The 17,336-nt window shown below is 30.7% G+C and overlaps 3 protein-coding genes across 3 annotated transcripts; 1 reads left to right on the top strand and 2 right to left on the bottom strand.

Moving 5' to 3' along the window:
• Positions 1-1,172: 1,172 nt before the first annotated feature.
• Positions 1,173-10,346, bottom strand: PGO_131550 (NAD(P)H-dependent glutamate synthase; the record flags this gene model as incomplete). Its single annotated transcript, XM_028689671.1, has 1 exon — positions 1,173-10,346. One exon carries the CDS (start codon positions 10,344-10,346, stop codon positions 1,173-1,175), a length of 9,174 nt encoding a protein of 3,057 aa, XP_028545472.1.
• Positions 10,347-13,256: 2,910 nt separating this feature from the next.
• PGO_131540 (conserved protein, unknown function) lies at positions 13,257-13,832 on the bottom strand (the record flags this gene model as incomplete). Its single annotated transcript, XM_028689670.1, has 1 exon — positions 13,257-13,832. One exon carries the CDS (start codon positions 13,830-13,832, stop codon positions 13,257-13,259), a length of 576 nt encoding a protein of 191 aa, XP_028545471.1.
• Positions 13,833-16,590: 2,758 nt separating this feature from the next.
• On the top strand, positions 16,591-17,322 carry PGO_131530 (hypothetical protein, conserved; the record flags this gene model as incomplete). Its single annotated transcript, XM_028689669.1, has 1 exon — positions 16,591-17,322. The coding sequence occupies one exon, from the start codon at positions 16,591-16,593 to the stop codon at positions 17,320-17,322; it is 732 nt and encodes a 243-aa protein (XP_028545470.1).
• Positions 17,323-17,336: the final 14 nt, after the last annotated feature.

Below are 17,336 nucleotides of genomic sequence, written 5' to 3'. Positions count from 1 at the left end.
TCGTAAGTATTTTCTGTTCCTCATTTTGTTCGTTTCGCAAAATGCCTGTTTGACGAAGCAGAAGAATTTCCTTATTTTCCTTCCCAAATGGCCATCCACGCCTGCACTTATGACATAATTTATTGGATCATTTATACTCTAATCTGTGGTCTTTCTTATTTTTTCCGTCTCACTTCGTTTGTTTGGAATACCGCCCGAATTAATGTATGCACACAACATTTCTCCTATCATTATGTGTAGCTATGTCAAGCATGACTTTGTGTAAAAGTGTTTTACCATGCATGCAGATTGTACCCACCCAAATGTTGTTCTTTCTTTCGTTCGTTCGTTCGCTCGTTCGTTTTTTTAGTGTGCCCTTGGATAAGTGTGTTAAAATGTGTTTTTCTTTTTTTTTTTCTTCTTTTTAAATTTACCTCAAAAAAGAAACGCTTGTAAATGCGTTCCTAACCTTAAGCACATGTAACGCTGTCTTTTCATTTTAATCTTTGCAACATCTTAGAGTCTTTTTTATTTATTCTTTATTGCAAACTTTACGAATATTTTTAATTTATACACACTGATATAGGTTTATATTTATGGTTAATTTTGTTGTGTAGTGATTATTTTATATTACTTTTATTTTGTTCTTATTTTTTTATTTTATTTTGTTCTTATTTTTTTATTTTATTTTGTTCTTATTTTTTTATTTTATTTTGTTCTTATTTTTTTATTTTATTTTGTTCTTATTTTTTTATTTTATTTTGTTCTTATTTTTTTATTTTATTTTGTTCTTATTTTTTTATTTTATTTTGTTCTTATTTTTTTATTTTATTCTTATTTCTTTATTTTATTTTACTTTTATTTTTTTTTATTTTTTTTCCTTATGTAAATAAAATACATCCCCCTTTTTTATAACAAAATAATGTTAAATAGGATGTGTGCAAAAATTAATTAGGAAAAAGTGGTACACAGTAACTTTCCCACGTGAACATTAAAATTAACATCAAACTTAGGAAATAAAAAATTGAAGTAATAAAAGGAATGAATAAAATATTACAAATAAAAACGCACACAAGTTATCCATTGTGTAAAAAAAAAAAAAAAAAAAAATTACATACATATATACATACATACGTACACACATACATACACACATACATACATACATATGACACAACGAAACAAATGAAGCATCATCCCCAATGAGCTGTACCAAAAGGAACGTTCTTGTAATTAGGGGGATAATAATAATAGGTGTTGCAAGAAGGTAAAATTGAATTTGTATTCATCAGAAATTCATCTATTTTTGCTGCCACATCCCTCCCGTCAGCTATTGCTTGTACAACAGTACTAGGGCCTACTCTACAGTCACCACAGGCAAATATCTTTTTGTAATTAGTTTGATAAGTCCTGTTTTTTGTTTTTATACAGTTATTATTATTAAGTTCAACCTTAATGGAATCATTTTCCCAAATGGAATCATCTGTTTTTGAAAATCCTAATGCCAAAATTACAACATCAGCTTTGTAAATCCTTTCAGTAAATGGAATATCTGTGTATTCCTTTTGTTCTTTCGATGTTTGATAGTTTTTAATAATGCCCTTTGCACCTCCTGGCGAAGAGGAATGAGAACTTGTGCTTTTCCTTGTCGTCATTGCAGTCGTGTTTTCTCCCCCAGGTGCTTCGTTTTCAGCTGTTTCTGCCGCTGCTACTACTGCTACTGCTCCAGTGGATCTGATAACATTTTTTTGGCATTTTTTTTTAGCCAGTTTGGGAACTTGCTTTTTGGATTCCAATTTGGACAAAATACCATTGTTACTTGGTATGGTAGAAACAGTAGTACTCGATGTAACTACAGAAGCGCCTGTCGATTTTGCAGAGGTCGTACGCAGAAGTAGAGGTTTTCTCATTTCAGCTTTCGGAGTTTTTCTTAATTTTACTTTTATAGCTCTAATTCCAGATACTCTTTTGGGGTCTTTACTGGATGAGATAAATTCTATACTCCTTACACAAAATTCTCTTGGGTCTCTGCCTTGGATTATTATAGCTTCATCATGTGAATATTCAACCTTAAATATATGCTTTAATCCTGGCCATGCAGATTCTGTACTATTCATGGGTGGAATATCTTGTCTGGTGAATTGTAAAACGCTAGCTGCACCCATGCGAATGGCCAAACTGATGCAGTCAACAGCTGTTTTTCCACCACCTAATATGATAACATGCTTCTCTGATACATCTATATAATTATCATCTGTTAGATCCGATTTCATAAGAGATTTTTGACAAGTTGTTAAAAAATCCATAGCAAAATAAATGTTATTTAAATGAGATCCTGGAATATTTAATTTCCTTGGAATTTTATAACCAGTTGATAACAAAACTGCATCAAAATTTGTTGCCAGTTCTGACAAAGTTATATCAGTTCCTATGTTTGTGTTATTTTTCATAATGATTCCTTCTTTTCTCATTATTATCAACCTTCTTTCTATAATTTTCTTATCTAACCGTACATTAGGTATACCATTCATTAGTAATCCACCAAAATATTCATCCTTCTCAAAAATGGAAACTTCATGTCCAGCTTTATTCAATTGTTGTGCTGCTGTTAACCCTGCTGGACCTGAACCGACAATTGCCACCTTTTTACCTGTCCTATTATGTGGGATAATTGGTTGAATCCATTTTTTTAAAAAACCACATTCGATGATCGATAATTCTATAAATTTTATGGACACTGGTTTTTCATTAATGCTTAAAACACATGCATCTTCACACGGGGCTGGACATACTCGACCTGTAATTTCTGGAAAGTTATTTGTATCTAATAATCTTTCTAACGCTTTTTTCCATTCATTTTCATATATTAAATTATTCCAATCAAATATTCTGTTGCCTAAAGGACATCCTCCCCCACTAGAATTTGGATAATGACAAGTAGGTGTTCCACAGTCTACACATCTAGATGCTTGCGTTTTTAATAATTGATTGTGTAACTTACTTTTTCCATTTATTGGTACTATAATTTCTGAATAATCCAATACTCTACTGCTGATATCTTTCAATGGATGAGATAACCTTTCATATTCCTTAAATCCTGTTACTTTATTTGGATTTACAGCTAAAAACGGTTTCGCTAGGTTCATGTTTGGGATGTTTGAATCAACTATTTCTCCTTCGTAGCTACCTTGTGTGTGCGTAACTATTTTTGTTACTATGGGACGCATATCCTTCGATGGAGAAGAAGCACAATTTGTTACAGCAGACACTGAACCGGTGCAAATTTCCTCAACTTTTCTACATTCCCTTTGATCTACTGATGATACAGAAGCACATGTGATACTGTGTGCAGAAGCAGTAGAAACAGGTAAATTATTACCACGCTCAGGGATTTTCACATTTTGCTGATCATCCTTAGTGTTTGTCTCTGATTTTTCATTTGCATAAAGGAAATTTTTTAATGAGTAGGCATTTGGACTTATTTGGTTCTGAGTCATATTCATGTAATCTTCCCCCTCGTCTCTCATTATCAAGCTGTCAATAAATGTGTTTGAATTGAGCGATTTCAGATGCAAATCTAGCAAATATTTCTCATTAAGTATATACTTTTTGATCATTTCTTTAGATTTTTCATCTAGAATTTTTGGAAAGATATTTTTAAAATCATCAAAAGCACTACACTTAAATGGTATTTCAGAAAATCTCCTCCATTTTCTATTATTTTTTCTGCAAATTTCTAAATTATGAATAAATCTTTCAAAATCGAAAATTTTTTTTTTTTTCGCATGACCTTGATGATTTTCATTTTCTTGGACCATATTCAAATCATGTGTATAATTTTTTACTGTTAATAATTTTCTACTATGATTATCTTGCAAAATGTCGTAAATTATCAACCCATCTACATTTCTCAGTGCTAAGGTTTTTGGTAAACCTGAAATATCATCCGAAATCGTAGTAAAGAATTGCATTGCCTTTTTATACATATTTTCTGGTTGATCAACATTTTTTAATAACGATGCCCAATCATCTAAAATTGCAGCTGCTTCTTCATTTCCTGTTTTTACAAATTCGATACATGCTTCAGTTAAAACTCTTTTAATATCTCTTGGAATAATTTTAGTAAACCTTTGTAAATTTTCATCCAAATTTTGTAACAACATCTTGGCTGTATATGAATTTGTTCTTTCATAATGTTCATGTAATAATTTTTCCAGTGTCATTTTTTCATCCATAGTTTTACACACTTTCAAATCGACCATTTGATGATTTACATTTTTTTTATTAATATCTAATACATATGCAATACCACCACTCATACCAGCAGCAAAATTACAACCAATTTCTCCCAAAACGACAACTATTCCTTTTGTCATATATTCACACCCATGACATCCAACTCCTTCAACAACTGCAATAGCACCAGAATTACGAACTGCAAATCTTTCTCCAGCTCGTCCAGCAAAAAAAGCTCTTCCTTTTGTAGCACCATACAAAACTGAATTCCCTGCAATCATATTTTTTTGGCAATCATTTATGAATAATGATGTTTTAGGAAAATGTACAGAAATAATACCACCTGATAGTCCTTTTCCTACAAAATCGTTAGCATCTCCTTCTAATTCAAAATTAACACCACTAGTTAGGAAAACTCCAAATGATAATCCTCCTGTTCCTCGAAATTTCACTTTTATTGTATCCATTGGTAATCCAGGTTCCCCATATTTCTGGATTATATGATAACTTAACATGGCTCCTACAGCTCTGTCTGTATTTTTAATAGGCATCTTTATATTTACAGGTGTACAATTCAGAAGAGCTATCTTGGATCTCCTTATCAATTCTCTATCAATGATATCTGACAATTTATGATTCTGTGTTTCACAACAAAATATCGCCATGGGTTTGGGCTCTTTTTTCTTCACGTGCATCTTCTTTTCACTCATTTTCATTTTTTTCATCTTCGTTGTACACACCGCTGCATTCTTTTCATTCCTCCCGTTAGCTGTTAACTGATATTTTCCACTTTCATTTTTTATATGTTCATTATTCAGATCATTTTCTTCCAAAAAATATTTATGCATCCTCTTCTTCGTTCTTTCCTTTTTTGATTTCCTCGGCTTTCTCCCGTGTGGATGGGCAGGTGCATTCATTTCTCCATGTACTTCATCTCCCTCTGCTTTTTCTTCGTCCGTTTCTTCTACCTCTTCTTCTGCTTCTTTTTCTTCGTCCGTTTCTTCAACCTCTTCTTCTTCATCTTCTTCTTCTTCTTCTTCATCTTCTTCATCTTCATCATCTTCTTCATCTTCTTCATCTTCATCATCTTCATCATCTTCATCTTCTTCATCATCTTCATCATCTTCAACCTTTTCCTCTTCTTCTTCCTCCTCCTCCTCCTCATCCCTTTCATCTTCTGCATCATCGGCATCCTCTTCGTCATATTCCCCAGGAGATGAGCATGTCTCACCATAAAGACCTGTTCCAACATTATTTACACTATCTTGATTTTCTTCTGCTGCACGAACACACTCCTCCTTGCCAGTTTTCACAAATTCGAACTTCTTAATCTTGTTGTAATTTTCATTAATTAGGACCTGTTTTCTCCTCATTTTATCCAGTACACTCATATTAGTACCGTGTGTCCCAAATGTTTTATACTTGTAACTTGGATAGCGGGAAGTCATCACAGTTGTTTTTCTCTTCTTGTCGTTGACATTCTTGGAGTAGCTTTTGCTTACGTGATCTTTCATCTCTTCTTCTGCATAATATTTCCATCCTGGAAATAGCAACTTTGAGAAATCTAACAACTTTCTCTTTTCGTCATATTTCAGATGATCTTTTTTTTTGAGTAAATCTGATCTTCCTATAATTTGTGAAAATTTCCTGAATCCCATACTAGCAAGATATTCCCTTACTTCTTCAGCTAGCATGAAAAAAAAATTAATTATATATTCAGGTTTTCCAGCGAATTTTTTTCTCAATTCAGGATCTTGTGTACATATACCAACTGGGCAAATATTCAGATGACATTTCCTCATCATGATGCAACCCAAAGCAATAAGTGGTTGTGTCGAAAAGCTAAACGATTCTGCACCTAGTAATGCACCTAAAATAACATCTCTCCCTGTTTTCAATTGTCCATCAATTTGTAAAATAACTCTTTTTCTTAACTTTGACTTACATAATGTTTGATGTGCTTCAGCTAATCCGATTTCCCATGGAAGTCCAGCATGCTTGATAGATGTCCATTTAGATGCACCAGTACCACCAGACATGCCACTGATTAAAATTTGTTCACAATTCCCTTTCACAACTCCTGATGTTATAACACCAATACCTAGCTTCGAAACTAATTTAACAGAAATCTTCGCTTCTTTATTTATATTCTTCAAGTCATATACTAATTGTCCAACATCTTCAATAGAATACATATCATGATGAGGAGGTGGAGAAATTAAACCAACACCTGGAGTACTTCTTCTAACAGATGCAATTTTTGCACTAACTTTATATCCTGGCAATTCTCCCCCTTCTCCTGGTTTTGATCCTTGAGCAACCTTAATTTGTAATTCTTGTGCATTTACCAAGCTATATGCTGTAACACCAAACCTAGCTGAAGCAATTTGTTTAACAGCTGAATTTGTATTAGGTTCATATGGATCAGATTTTATACGATCTTCTGCTTCTCCTCCTTCTCCTGTATTTGATTTTAGTCCAATATTATTCATGGCAGTGGTAACAGTTAGATGTGCTTCTTCTGATAATGAACCAAAAGACATAGCCCCAGTACAAAATCTTAGCAAAATTTTGTTCACAGGTTCTACTAATTGTATATTTATGGGTTCATTTTTTTTCTTTTTTTTATTATATGAAGGACACTTTTTATAATTTATTTCTAATTGTCCTCTAATTTCACAATGATTTATCAATTCGTTCTGTAATTCTGAATATTTTTTATATGTGTCTGTATTTCCTGTTCTTGTTGCCTTTTGTAATAAGCTAATAGTTTCTGGATGATTCATATGTATTTGTGTATTCCCTATACTTCTAAAATGATATTCCCCACAATCATCTAACTCTTCTGTCGTGTCTTTAATATTTAACGTTAATATTCTTTTAGGATAAGCATTAGAAAACATTTTTAAAATTTCCTTTTCAACAAATTCGAATGTGACACCCCCAATAATAGAATCGCATACATTTATGAAACATTTTTTTAAAATTTCGTTAGATATACCTAGGGGCTGCATTAATCCACAACCTTTATAACTAGGCAAGGTAGAAATTCCATTTTTTGACATTATTTTTAAAATACCATAGTTTGCTGCATGTCTGTAATTACTTATCATTTGTTGATTACTCAATCTGGCTTCATTATCCCCATATTTTATAAACCTCAAACTTTCATATAGAATAAATGGATATATACAATCAGCACCAAACGATAGGAGCACAGCTAAGTGATGAATTTCGAAACAATCACCAGCTTTAACTATGAGAGAACATTGGGTTCTTAAATTTTTGCTTAACAAATATTTATGTAATGCACCTACAATTATGATAGAAAATATAGGTACTCTCTTTTCGTTTATATTACTATGGGATAAAACAATTAGTTGACTTCCTCGTCGTACAGCATTTTCTACTTTGGTATTCACACTATCTATAAATTTAATTAAATATTTTGAAGCAATCATTTTGTTTTTTTTCTCTTTTTTCAATTTATTCAATTCTTCCTTATTATGCTTATACTTGTAATCATCCATTTTGAAAGTATAATTTGTATTTTCTGCGTGGTAAGATCTTTTTGGTGAGGACATACTCTTAACAACATCAAATTTTATTTCATCTGATACATCATCTCCAGACATTAGTGATTCTAATTTGCTCAAATCTACTGTCATGTCAATTATGATATGTGGGAAATCTGGTAATTGAAGGAGCATGTTATATAGTGCTTCATTCAATATAGGGCCATTAATAAATATACGTTGACAATTCGTATATGTGCAATGTAATAAATCTCCTTCTTTTCCTAGGGTACTCATAAGAGACATAATATTTTCTTCTCTTATAGGATCAATGGCTGGATTGGTTACTTGTGCAAATGTTTGTTGAAAATAATATAATAAATTTCTCCGTATGTAACTTAAAAAGGGCAACGCTGTGTCATTTCCCATGGCTCCTAATCCATCTGCTGCATGTTTTACCATAGGAGAAATTATCATATTAAAAGCATCATATGTATATCCAAACGCTTTTAATTTTTTAATTAAGGATTCATCGTAAGCATCATCCAGATCATCTGCATCATCTGTGTCTTTACTAGTATAGTAACTCTCTTTGTTTAAAATAGCACCATATTTATATGCATTCATACGTATATTTTCCATGTTAGAAGCAGGTTTTATAATATTATCCAAATGGATAGAATAATGATCTAACCATTTTTTATACGGTTTTTCTTTTAAAAATTTACTTAATACATCTTCATGTCTTAAAAATTTTTTCTCCTTGAAATCTATCAAAACTACTTTTCCTGGATATACACAGCCTTTATGTGTAATTTTGTCGTAAGACAAATCCACAACTCCAGTTTCGCTAGACAACACAAATAATCCATAATTTGTAATACTATATCTAGCCGGTCTTAATCCATTTCTATCCAAAGAAGCACCTACTTTATTTCCATCTGTAAAAATTATTAATGCAGGTCCATCCCACGGTTCCATTAAACATGTGTGATATTCGTAGAAAGCTTTTTCTAATGGGGTTATATTTGGGTCCTTTTGATATGCCCTTGGCATTAACATCATAATTGCATGTTCTATTTCTCTCCCTGTCATCGTGAGAAAATCGATAGCATTATCAAATAAGGAAGAATCTGAAGGGTAACTAATAGCACCTTTCGTTTTCTTCGATTTTCCATATTTTAGTTGAGTATTCACAGAATGACCAAATATCTTTTCATTTTTGTTCTTATCCCATGATACATTTTTTTCTTTAATGCACCTGGAGTGTACATTGTTATCATCTTGATCTGTTAGATCATCGATAGAATCGTTGAATGAACTCCCAGAAGCCTCGTTCACATTACTTAGAAATTCTGAGTTGCTATTAATATCTGAATTCATATATTCCCTTTTTATTTTATAATGAATAGCTGAACTGTTGTAGGTAAAATCTTTCTTTAATCGAAGAAGTAACCTTCTCCTTGATTTTTTTTTTATTCTATTTTTTGTCAACATAATATCTTCAAATGTGTCTCTTTTTTCTATTATTTCATCATCATTATCGTATATAACATAATTTTCTTCATTAATGGGTCTCAAGTCTTTTATAGATACTGATTTGAAAAAGTTAGGTGCTTTCGCTAGTTGCATTCTTTCCTGAAATAATAAAGAATTAACGCTAATGGTGTTTATCTCTCCATTGTGACATATTCTTCTAAAAGGATGAGCAGCATACCACGTAGGAGATGTGTTTGTTGAAAATCTAACATGAACCATAGCTAAGTAAGACGTGAACTGTTCGCTTAATAAATCTTCAAAATATAAGTATATTTGTGATGGTGTTAATAATCCTTTATATACAATTGTTCTTGAAGAGAAACTACAGAAATACATATCATTATAGCGAACCAATTTTTTCCTAATAAAAAAGGCTAATAACTCTATATCATCTGGTAAATTGTTTAAATTCAAATTACTATCATCTGTAAAATCTATATCTGAAAATGGATAAATATTAAAATCGTCGTAATTCTTAAATACTGATCTTTTACATACAAACATCTGTGCTATAAAAGGTTCACTTTTTTTTACATCAGCACTTATTACATCACTACGAACTGGAATTGGAGATCTCCAACCTAACACAACAAGTCCATTATTGTATACCTCCTTTTCTATTTCATGGTATAAAAATAATCTTCTTTCTTCATTATGAGGTAAAAAAATTTGTGCAACAGCATACTCACCCTTTTCGGGTAATAAAAATGGTAATTGACATGTGTCACTCAGCATTTGAAAATAATCATGTGGTATTCCTACTAAAATCCCTGCACCGTCACCATTGTTAGATTGCACTCCACCTCTATGACTCAATCGAAGAAGTATTTGCATAGCCTTCTGAATAACACTTCTTGAACTTTTTCCATTTATGTCTGCCACGACTCCCACACCACATGCATCCTTTTCATTTCTGCTGTCATACAGCCCCCCTTCTACCTGCTTCGTCTTCTTCGCACTTTGTGACTTTCCATTTATCTTGTAACCGTTGAGATCACCATAATTATTGCAACCATCGTAACTGTTGAGATTGTTCTCACTCTGACCATCATATTCATCTTTCTTTTCTTTCTTCATCTTTGTTATTTTACTCCTCCCCCCTCCTTTCTATCTACTAATAGGAAAGAATCAGATAACACTTTTCGAAGCACCTGTCAAGTTCACTAATTAAGCAATCTTGCACAATGACTTAAAATTAAAAAAAAAAAAAAAAAAAATGATATGCTACCATGAGGGGATAGCAAGACTAATTAATGGAGTGTAAATGGGGTAGTAGTGGGATCATATTCGATTGTAATAAACGTGCAAGAGTATATAGGCACACAAAACAGAGATACTTGTGTCAATGTGGGAAAGAAAAGCCTATGTGCAGACAAAAATATTTTTTCACACCAGTTTTTTTACACAAAAAAATTGCACGAAAAAATGAAAAAAGGTATATTTTTGTATACATAAAAGCGTGCATATGCTAAAAGGAACAAAAACAAAAAAAAAAAAAAAAAAAAATGCGAATTGCATAAAATTGTAAAGGTTGGCATGGATTCACCAATGTAGCGAAATGAAGAGGTATTTTATATGTTGTAAATTCTTTAATTTTTTGTAGAGATAAAACAGTCTAAATATTAATTAATAATTTTGAAGTTTATTTCTTAAATAATTAAAACCAAAAAAAAAAAAAAAAAAAAAAATTTAGGGGTTAAAAAAAAAAAAAAAAAATTTAGGGGTTAAAAAAAAAAAAAAAAAATTTCAAAATGTTAAGCTGTTTAGATGGGTATGAAACAGAAATGTAGTGAATACACTTTTTTGAAAATACATGTATACACAATCGAATTAACGCTCACCTAGTGACGCATGTGATTGTATACATCTGTATGCGCATACATGTATACATACATTCACACTCATACGTGTTAACACAGGTAAGTGTGCAATTATATCCCCGAATCTGTGCTATATTTTTTGCTATAGCTTTTTTGCATACAACATTTCCATTGGCAGAACAGTGTTGAATCTGAATTTTTCAATTTAATTTGATAGATTAAACATGTATATTCTTTTTTTTACAAACACGAAGAAAAAAAAATAGCAGCATATGAATGTATGTTATTTTTTGCGTAGATTTTTTTGTTTCCTTTTTATTTAATTTTTTGTTAGCTTTTTTTGCATAAATTTATGTTTCCTTTTTTTTGCGTAAATTTTTGTTTCCTATTTTGTGTAAATTTGTTTTCCCTATTATATGTAAACTTTTTCTGTTTTTTTTTTTTTTTTTTTTTTTTCTATCCTTTTTTGTCGTTTTTGCCTTTAATCAATTTGTCCCAAATAGTTTTCACAAAAAAATGCGCACACGCATATAGTTGTGTAGCAGAGCTGGTGGAAAATGCTGGTGGAAATTGCTGGTGAAAATCGTCAGAATACCGAATTAATTTTGGTTTCAAAACTTTGCATTGGTTGAAGGGTATGATTCTGCAGCTTGGTTGATTGTACACTTTAATTTGTTAGCAGTAACTTGAGAGTATGTTACGTACATATATGTTACGTACAAATATGTTACTTATGAATATGTAAATTGTAAATTTGCGAATAACAAATTTGTGAATTACGAATTTGTGAATTACGAATTTGTGAATTGCAATTTTGTGAATTACAAATTTGTTAGTTACGAATTTATTAATTACGAATTTGTGAATTGCAATTTTGTGAATTACAAATTTGTTAGTTACGAATTTATTAATTACGAATTTGTGAATTGCAATTTTGTGAATTACAAATTTGTTAGTTACGAATTTATTAATTACGAATTTGTTAATTACGAATTTGTTAATTACGAATTTGTTAATTACGAATTTGTTAATTACGAATTTGTTAATTACGAATTTTCCAATGACGAAAATAAGTACACAAAATTTAACTCACCCGTGTTAAGTTTGGAATTGCATCGTAACAATTTTCATATGCTTGGATTTTATAAATTTTCAAGGGGATGCTTATTATTTTATTTTATTTTTTTCCCTTTTCGCTTGGTTTAAAATAAAACATAAGAAATTTATAAGTAATGCTCTAGATCTTACTAAAAATGTGTAAATAAATTGGTTGCATAATAATCTGAGAACACATCGGTACTAATGTTTTATAGGAATAAGCTCAAAAACGTAGGGAAAAAAAAAAAAAAAAAAAAAAGTTATATGCAAGGACATGCATGTATTTATACTTATTTCCTTACATACCCGTTTTATTTATATACACACAAAAGCAGAGTACATACACCAATGTGAAGTCATATAAATGCAAAGAGAGAGACTTCTTTTAAGAAAGGTTTTAAATTTAAAAAAAAAAAAAAAAAAAAAAAAAACGCATCTTGATCACTCTTTTTGGAGATTTTTTTTTTTTTTTTTTTTTTTTTGTATTTCTCAATACATTTTAACCCCATGTGCAAGTAATATATTCAAAAGTATTGATTAGGACCAACTCACATTCCATGACGCGTACGTATGCAAGATCTTCACAGAGTTGAAGTCTTAAAATTTGTGTAAGCACATTGAGCCTATTAAATGCAGAAAAAAGTGAACACAGTTTTTTAAAATTTCTTAAATTAGTTTTTGAAAAAGAGAGTAAAAGATTTTATATCCAAAAATTACAAGCGAGCGCGTGTGTGCAAGCATATTCTATTTCATTTGAGATTTTTTTAAAGGGTTAAAAATAATGGTTTAGGCTTAAATTTGTACAAAAAAAAAAAAAAAAAAAAAATTGGAAAAGGAATAAACAAAATACGTAAAAAGGTTGGCAAAAAAAGAAATTATCATAAAAATATTCTTCACAAAATGCACGTCAATTATGCAAAGAGGAATAAAGATATATATATATATATATATATATGAATATATGCAACTGTGATATAAGTTATCAGGCTGAAAAATAAGATTTATCAAAACTGATAGGCACAAAGGGGAGACGCGCATGCATGCACTTGTGGGTGCGGGAGTAGGGGCACTAAAAAACGGTTGTCATTGTCTTCTGTCGAATAGTCTGATGTGGTATGAAATAAAAATAATCAGCAGATCGTATAGGTAGCAAGCCACTATTGGAACAAACATTCAAAATATAAAGAAAAACTAAAAAATTTAAAAGAGCAAAACAGAACTTCTGAGCCCAGAATTTTTGATTTGGATTAATTTCTACACTTTTGAACGCATCATTAATGTTAAGCAAAGATTTTAAAATGTTATAAATTGAATATATGATAAAAATTATTCCAAAAATACCTGAAGCCCCACCTGACATAAACATTACAAATATATTCATTATTAATCCTTTAAATGTGTTAAGACAAATACTCCATGCTTTCCTATCTAGTACCTTTTCGCTAATAGCTGGTGATGCACTTGATTTATTAACTTCATTTTTTTTTATTTTACTTAAATTATTTATATTCTTTTCAACTTTTAAATAATTATCACCACTTCCATAGGCACCCTTCACATCCTTCTCAAATCTGTATCCAAACGGTTCTGTTAATTCTTCACATTTCTCGTCATACTTTTTTAGATTGAACTCCCATCTATTCATTTTTCTCTTTAAAATGTGAAAATTGGGTATCTATAGTTAATATCTTCAGGGGAGAATAGATTGAACATAGCAAAAGTTCTCAACTACTGTGAGTCACGATTTTCTCCTTACGTGAATCTCCAATTTTTTGTGTATATTTTATGTCTCGTCTTTTCTTGAAGTTTCTGCGATCAGGTATGTAAATATATAAATGTATATTATACATATATATACATACATATGTGTCTATTTGTGTATATTATGGGTAAAAAAAAAAATAAAAAGTTAGTGATTACTTTTAAAAGCGAATAAAACATGTAATTTCCGTAAGAAAAATTCCTCGGATCATTATGAGTGAATCTAGGTATGCCCACGTATACACCACATATTTATTCGAATGCATTCAATTTTTTCCCCCAAGTCGATGCATAAATTGAGTTTGAAATTTGTGTGCAAATGAGTATCTCACAATATGAAAAGCTTGTATGCTAAAAACTATAAAAAAAATGTATCCCTGCATGCAACACCGTTTTCATGTACAATAGGTTGAAAATATTCTGTTCAAAAATAAAAGTAAGGCTGAAAAAAAAAAAAAAAAAAAAAAAAAAAAAAGCTAAAACATATGGCCTCCTTGGAACAGATATTGCAACTATAAACAATTTCGTGCGGAAGTTATAAACACATGCTTATACATATATGTTTCAAATATATATATAATCTGTATATCATGCAACTATGTTGTAATGGTCGATGTTGATTAATACTGGAGGGGAGAGATGGGGGGGGAAAAGTTTATTATTTCAGCCAAAGCAACTATATGATTAGTTATGCATTGTGAGCAAAGCATAATGTACATATGCGGACAACTATATATATATATGTATATACGAACGTATGTATGTAATATGTAGTATGCGCATGTGTATATATTAATGCATTTATGTATTAATATACTCTCGACACTTCCCCTGCTAAAGGTCAATTTTGATAACCCTTTTTTATTTTCATTTCCCTCGTGCTCAACTTCTTTTCTTGTGGGTTGCACGGAGAAGCTGGCTTAAGTTATAATTCTTTATATACAAAAAATGTATAACAGTTTTTAATTTGAAAAAAAAAAAAAAAAAAAAAGATAAATAAATAAAATACATTAAGATATCAGAGGAACTCTCATTTTTAATTAAACAAAATATCATGTAAGGGGCTCTTCTCAAGATGAATTTTAAAATATATTTTTATTTTTTTAAAATGGAAAAAAAAAAAAAAAAAATGTGACAGGAATAAGTCGGCACAGTACCGCTATCATGGTTACAATAATGCATCGCCATACCGATTTAGGATTTGGTGCCCTTTTAACAATTATACATATATATATATATATATATATATATATATATATATATATATACATAGCATCATATGTGGCAAACGAAAGGGAACTCATACATATATTTATATATAAGTGTAAGTGCAGCAAAATTATAACACTGCGTGGTTCAAATATAGGGCACATAATATATAAGCCATAATCCCAAAGGTGTAGTAGGACATTTTCTCTACCTTCCAATATTCCCTCTTTTGAGCCTAAGTAGCATGGGGATTAATGAACACAAGTACTAACAGCACTACATCCTTTATGGAAAAACATAGTGCAGTAATTCTGTAAATGTAGTTTTTACTACACGTTGCAGTGCTGTGTGCATAAGTCCCTGATCTCGACTTACTCCATGTGTTTCAAGATCGTTGAGTCAACAAAATTATTTTTTCAGTTTGATTTAAGTGCGCTCCACAAGCTTATCTTTACATTTCGTGTTATCATAATTTTTGTTTCCCCTTATCCATTTTATTTTATCCATTTTGCCATATCCGTTTTGCTTTATCCATTCTGTTTTATTGATTTTGTTTTATCCATTTTGCTTTATCCATTTTGCTTTATCCATTCTGTTTTATTGATTTTTTTTTTTATCTATTTTATCAATTATATTTTATCTTTTTTATTGTGCCCATTTATATTTTTTCTTGATTTTTTTTTTTTTTTTTTCATTTCGCACCCTTTTTTTTGATAAAATTTTGCAACTGTTATGATAAAGTGATCGTACTTGCACATCATCTCAAACATGTTAGAACAGAGGTTAGGAATACAAACAAGTTGCAATAGAGGTAATGTAACACATTCAATGGGCGATTATCCTTTTGTAATGGGAAAAGTTCAGTTCAGATTTAATTTTCTTTTAAAAATTAATTGTATATATTTGCATAATTACGCATATGTATGAGATATATCTGCGAGAGCGCTGAATAAGCAATGCATTTTTTGTTTGTTATCCTGTCCACGGTCTCTTGATTGTTATTATATTAACCACACTACTCTGGCTCTCGTTCTCCCACACAACACACGTGCGTTCACTATTCTTTATCATTTTTTATCATTTTTTTTTATCATATTTTTACGATTACGCGTGGTTGTAAAATGGCCCCATGAACTGTTTGTAAGCGTACACACACATTTTTTTTGTTTCGCTCCTATTTATGGATTTATCGGCTTTATCCTTCTAACACCCCCCTCCATATCTATTCTTGTGTATATGTGTATGTTTTTAAGTTTTTTCTGATTTGCAAAAAGTAGACTATTCAAGAGAGCGAAGCCTAAGCATAATATGCAGTAATCCAGTGGGGAAATAAAAAGGGAAACAGAACATTGGTTGGTTTATATATATATATATATATATATATACATATACATAGACAAATGTTCATATGCACTCTGCATACCTAAGTCAAGATGAGTGAAATGAACGATTTCGATCAATTCAACCTTAACGCATACGATGATACCAATAGGGTAGTAACTGGAGAAAAGAACATTATGAACAATGGGGAACGTAGCATTAATGAAGAATTAGGCTTATCAAATGAACTGAATGATAACCATATGGAGGAAGACCATAACTATAACCACATAAATATGTCACTTAACAGTATATACAGTGACATGAATGTTACTAAAAGAGAAATAGAAGAAAGCTATAGTAATAGTAGCAATAATTACAAATTTGGAGATAACAAAGTTGACAGCTCTAATAACTGCAGCATGAATAAGTACGACTCACTTTTTGGAAAAGAAAAAAAGCTGTCTTTTGAAAATTCGTATGAACAATTTTACGAAAAGGAATCTGATATATCAGACACAGAAGTATCTACCACTTGGCAAAGCGAAAGATTAAAAAGAATTGAGGAAAGAAAAGAATACGAAAAAAATAAAAAAATTGAAATAAAAAAAAAAGCTGCAGCAGATTTAAAAAAATGGTATGAAGAAATGGCTATTCTAATCGAAGAAAAAAAAAAATTGTCCAAAAAAAAAATAAATGAAGAAAAAAGAAAGGAAGAAAATCTAGAAAATAAAACTTGGTTAAAAATATCGCAATATTTAGATCTAGACAAAGGGGAATATTTTAAAGAGAATAGTAGAATGAAACAGGTTCTCTTAAAGTTAATGAAAAGTGAGGGTTCATGATGCTTTGTTCTCAA

The sequence above is a fragment of the Plasmodium gonderi genome (assembly GCF_002157705.1).
Source record: "Plasmodium gonderi DNA, contig: Chr13, whole genome shotgun sequence".
Taxonomy (NCBI): domain Eukaryota; phylum Apicomplexa; class Aconoidasida; order Haemosporida; family Plasmodiidae; genus Plasmodium; species Plasmodium gonderi.
The sequence above is the reverse complement of the archived record's forward strand: the minus strand, read 5'-3'. Positions and strand labels throughout refer to the sequence as shown.